General features: G+C 29.6%; 1 protein-coding gene across 1 annotated transcript; it reads right to left on the reverse strand.

Annotated features, from left to right (window-relative positions):
• Nucleotides 1–1,125: 1,125 nt before the first annotated feature.
• LOC140754180 (uncharacterized) lies at nucleotides 1,126–5,227 on the reverse strand. The gene is made up of 2 exons (XM_073089134.1): nucleotides 4,899–5,227; nucleotides 1,126–4,807 (listed from the first exon to the last, which is right to left on the reverse strand). Exons 1-2 carry the CDS (start codon nucleotides 5,102–5,104, stop codon nucleotides 1,126–1,128), a joined length of 3,888 nt encoding a protein of 1,295 aa, XP_072945235.1. The 5' UTR covers nucleotides 5,105–5,227.
• Between the last annotated feature and the right edge of the window lie 652 nt (nucleotides 5,228–5,879).

The following is a 5,879-nucleotide window of genomic DNA, read 5'->3' on the forward strand; positions in this document are numbered from 1 at the left end:
TCGAAGTAAGTGTTTGTATTTCTTTAATTTATTCTTCTCATTTTCTGGGAGTTGTACTTTACCTTGTAAAACGTTATAGATACATTCACAAATACAATTTATCTCTTGTTCGTTGCAGGATTTTAAGAGTGCTTTTTGGTATTTTGGTTTAAGAATATGAAGAGCTTCTAAAAACTTTTTATGTGTCTTCAAGGTTCGAGACATTATTAATAAATGACGGAAATTTCTTGTTGCTTTGCATATTTAAACCCCTTTGTAGGTAAGTATACAGTACAGTAACAGTCAGAAGGGAATATTTTTGTTTTTAATCTACATATATCACTAGTATTTTGTTTTAAATCTATCATTAAATATCCATGAGGTTCTGTCGTTGCATCTTTATAAGAATCTTCCATGAATTTAGTATTTTCAGGTGATACTTGTCTCGCTAAGTGTCGAATCTGTGTTTTATCACGTGGATTTTTAAAATATATTATATAACTCGAGTTTAAGGAAATGTCCCTCTGACCTCTACCTTGATGAAACAAATTTTGAGTTATATAAAACACACTCAAATTTCTATGATGACTTCCTTTTGTAAAAATGTCAACGATGCGGCCATCCGATTCTCTCATAAGATCATCGATGATAACAAGCTGGGGACCTTTCCCATCAAACATACTAAGATCTGGCATACCTTGATGGTAATTAACAAGTTTCAAGTTGTATAAAGGTTGCATTTCATCAAAACACCATGTAACTTGATCGAAACTTGTACTACAAATATCTTTTACATATTTCAAGAAGTTTGTAACGAATTGTGACTTTCCACATCCACTTGGACCAGCAACTATTGCAGTAAAGGGATGAATGAAATGAAACATTTTTAAAACAAGTTGACTGCACAACGTTTTATTTAACAATGAAGATAATTTAATGAACAATATACATTTATAATAATCAAGTATAATTTGTCTTAAAACTAGAACACATACATGAAATGGTTTACAGGAACAAACATTGAAATACATTACCAAACTAACAATTATAAACTAGACATACACATTTATAAACACAATTAAGATAATATATAGTTCAAAGAATTACATTAAACATATTTGCAAGTAAACCAATATTTCACCGTTGTTATCTAAGTTTGTAATGACCCCAAGCTAATGTGTCAATACCATTAGGCAAAATATGCCTCTTAGTGTCGCTGTATGATAAACATTTTTTATTTATTTTTTGTGTATAAATTTTATGTTTGATTGATTTAAATCTTAACATTGCTCCGAATTGAATATTTTTCTCGAAAAGACATGCCTTATAGTTATGCATTTGCATATTTTTTGTAACACTTTTATTAACGCCTTTAGCCTTTGCAACAAATTTGTTTTCAACATCTATTGCATACATTTTAGATCTTAGACCCACAAATTCTCTAAATATTTTTCCATTATTTTCGTCTTTGAAAAAACCTATTTTCTTTTTGTTAACTTGTGGATACCCATAAATATTGTCAGATGGATAATCAGAAGAATCGAAATGCATCTTAAGGTCAGGTTTTATATCTTCATAAAAGTTGTTTGTAAATATTTGGTAAATTAAACTGTCTGTATCCGTATACAATAATTTATTTTTGTTTTGAAACTTAGGAATCATGTAGTTGTAATGGAATTCATACATAAGGGTCTTTGAAATATCTAAAATACAAAATCCTAAATATATTGGTTTATTATAATTAAGTTTACACTTTAGCATTTGTACTGCCACTAGGTCTGATGTGAATATACTTAAATTTTTAAAATCTGGCCTTGCAATGTAGTCGTTGACACCTAAAATTTTACCTCTATTTTCCCAATGTGTTAACAACTTAACATTTACTCTTTTTTCTATATTCTCCATAGTTTTTCCAAATACTGAATTATTCATTAATTTATAGAAATCTTTTTCAAAAACAGACTTTGCTAATGTCCGCATGTTTGTGTTTAAATCTATATATTTCTCTAACCAAGGACTTTGTTTAAACTTTAGTATCCTGTGTATTTTAGTTACCTTCATTCCCATACTAAGACATTGTTTAAGGTTTTTGTAATGTATTTTATATTTAATTTTATCGTTTAGATTTGAAATTAATTTTATATCTTTTGAATTACCAATGCATATATTTTCAGGACATAGTGGTAAGTCAGAATGCAAGTCGTGGAGATCATCAGGATATTTTAAATCAACTTCCAAAACGTAACCAATATTTGATGTATCGGATACATTAAAGTTTGTTTCAGGGTTTACCCATTCAAAGTCTCCAGTGGGTAGATATTGAGACATAGCCCAACCATACAAATTATTAGCATCCAAGTATATTAAATATGATTGAGGTTCATTTTTATCGTAATCTTCCATGAATTGATTGTTTGCTTTTGCATAACGATTGCTGCATTGAGATACACCACCTCTGATACCGGCCTTAAAAAATGCTATTTGTTCGTAATCCATCAATAGATCTAATTCAATTTTTGTATACTTCAACATTGCATCCCAACTTAACCCTGGAGCAGTGTAGTAGTGAGCGGGATCTAACCCATAAGTCTTAATACAAAGCTCTCTGAAGTTTTCAAAAACGTCAGTCAAGAGCAATACATCAGTTTTAAGATATAAGTTTGAGTAATCTAACATATTTTGACAACGAAAATGTTTCCAAATTTCATTTGCACGATTATAATCATCATCGGAGACATTTGAATCTGTTAACGAGCTATAGAACTCACTTTGAGTTGGAAGTGACTTGAGTTTTAATGAATCATAAGAAGTCATGAATTCGTAGGGATAAATTCCTTTTCTCCTTAATTTGGTAAAGTCGTCATTGCAAGGGAAGTTTCTTTTTAAATCATGAAATTGTTCATCACTAAGATTTTTAGCTAATTGATCTAGACTGCAAGATAAAAATTTATATGAATCTACAAATCTTAGACTTATCTGATTATTATTTACTGTTAATGTTTTTGAAAAAGAAATGTACCTCTCTTTATTTTGCGGAATTATTTTTACTTCTCCATCGACAAAATTTAGGGCATGAACAATAAAATGTGCATCATAATGACTCAGATTATGTAGGAATACTGGAATATAACGCGGAGTCTTAAATTTTTTTAAACAGATTTCATGAACTACACCTCTAATAGTGCCAGTATGAAAGTCAAAATCGAAATGTTTATCTTCGTTCAAATTCGTTTCACATACATGACAAATTTTAGATTCCGATAATAAATTATTTTCATCATCACTAGATAAAGGTTTAGGCCTCATTTGAAAAATATTTTTTGTACATATTAATTTTAAATCTTCATATAAACGTTTCATAAACTCTGTTGCGCAATCTGGCCCACTATATGTTTCGAATTTTGATAAAGTATCATCATACGAACATTTTATATAATAACCGAAACTATACACATCATGCTTTTGAATATTTTCTGTGTAAGACCTAGACGGATCATTAGAACATACATTTATTGGTTTTAAAAATGCTTCAAAGTCAGCATATATAACAAAGGGTAATTTTAGTTTGTTGTTAAAATTCTCAAATTTTATTTTATTATTTGCCGCTGGTTTTCCGAACCAGTCTTTCAATGTTTTAGTACCATCTGGTATATTGGTTTTAATATGAGCGCAATCATTTTCCTGATGATCATCTAATCGCTGTTGAGTTGGAAAATGTAATAAACATCCATCACATAAGAAAATTGCATGCTCTTGGTTAGAAATTTGTTTACTCACCAATCGCGACATATTTTTGATATAACAAAAATGAGCGTTTAAACCTTTCTTAAGGTATAACAAATTAATATGTACACTTTTACGAAATTTAGTCATTATTAATGGTCCAATTACATCATGAATTTTTTTCTCCCGATTATATTCTAATCCAAATATGTTAATACTTATATTATTCAATTTTTCAATTTTTGGTACATCCGAAAGCTTTACTGGAAAGGAGATGCCATTGAAGTTTAGTTTGTTTGAATGCATGCTGTACGATGAAACTCTATTACTTTTACTAGTAGTAGGATATAAGGCGGAAAGCAATGCCCATTTAAAACACATATTGTCAGCGTTTTGCACATTAATAACGGCTTTTCTTACTTTAATGTCATGAGGTAGGTCTATATACGAAGTGCCACGTAGTGGGTTGAATTTATTTATATTCATTTCTAAATGTTTGATTTGCGTTAAACTCCAACCGCTATCTTTTTTCTCGAATGAACTGATTTTATTTGATAACGTCTCAATTAATGATGAAAAAAAAATATTTAAGTCATCACCTTGAGAAACAGTATAATTACATGTTTGAAAATCGAATGTGTTTGTAAGATCTTTGGTTTGCTGTGTAAAATTTGCATGTAGTATAAAATTGATCTTAAACAAAATGTGCATTTTAATGGACTCTTCGATCAATGAACAAATATTATCTTTTATTGAATTAAAAAATAATTCGGGCGTTTTAAGTGTATCTACTGATTCATTTAATTTACTTTTGATTCTGTATGAAATTATTCGCTGACCGAAAGCTGATTCGATTACTGAAACATTAGCTTGAGTACTATGAGATTTAAAAATATTATTTTTGTGAATGTTACTTTTTATGTGGTTGGCAAAATATCTTTTACTTACAAGTCGTTGACAAACATCACACATAACCTTTCCATTGTCTGTGAGGTTGATATCAGATGACGTTGAAGCACCTTCATTAACTTTTATCCTCTTGGCCTTCGGACTGTCGATGTCATAGCTGCTTCTCTTCATTGCACCTCCGACTTGTTGGTGTTGACTATGAAAAAAAAAAAAATGTATTTATATTTCAAGATTTAAATAATGTAATATAGAAAGAAATGCATGTAGAAAAAAAAAAATATACATACTTAGTAGGATTTTCAAGCAAGCAGGAAGTCTGAAGCGATTCTTTATCGTGTTGACTACTTTGATTTATGATTGCACTTTCGACTTGTCTGCATATATCGATGAGTTCATTGTTAATTTCTATTTCTTCACAAACTTTTGCAAGTTCTTCTTCAATTTGACTTTCATCGACGAAAACAGTTGTATAAATTTTTTGGAAACTATCCATTATGATGTGTAGAACAGGGTTACAGAGGAGGTCGTTTATACGTGTATGAAGTTGTAAACCAACTGGTAATGATATGAAAATGGCACTTTCTTCTTATATACTTAGCAAGTAATTATACATCAAAACAAAAATAATTAGCATGACAATCAACCCTCACTTAATAGTTATTATACCATAAATAAATATTTTAAAAGTATGATTAGGTCATTAACTAATTATTTATTGTTAAATGAGTATTTCTTACTACTCTCTGTTTTCGAAATATCTGTGCACATTTTGTATATAACATTATTCATTTCTTTATATGTTGAACTGTTTTCGTCTGTGTAATATTTGATTCTTAGGGATGCATGTTTCCAATGTTGAGACTGTGGCACGTTGGATAATTTATTTAAATCATAAATATCTATTTTTATTAAATGTGACGAATGTGCTTCATCATCTCTGTTAGTAGTTATATACACTGTTCCACCATCTCGTTGAGCTCTAGATACGGTTGATGAAAGTTTTCTAATTTTTGTCTTTGGCAATTCGAATATTGAGTCCAAGTTATCATTCGAATTATTTCTTTTTAAAATTTTTGATTTCTTTGTTTCTTGAGATATGTCTTCCTCGTCAGATAGCGTGCAATAATATTGTTTAAATGTATTTGCTTCATATATATTCTAAAACAACACAAAGGCAAAGTTAGTGTCAAATGAAATGATATTGGAAAGTGACACAAATCAATTCAATATTATCAAGACTTACTTACCTCCATTGTTGACACTTGGAT

The sequence above is a fragment of the Epargyreus clarus genome, unplaced genomic scaffold (assembly GCF_041222505.1).
Source record: "Epargyreus clarus isolate Ecla_fem2 unplaced genomic scaffold, WU_Ecla_fem_2.2 ptg000027l, whole genome shotgun sequence".
Classification (NCBI taxonomy): Eukaryota; Metazoa; Arthropoda; class Insecta; order Lepidoptera; family Hesperiidae; genus Epargyreus; species Epargyreus clarus.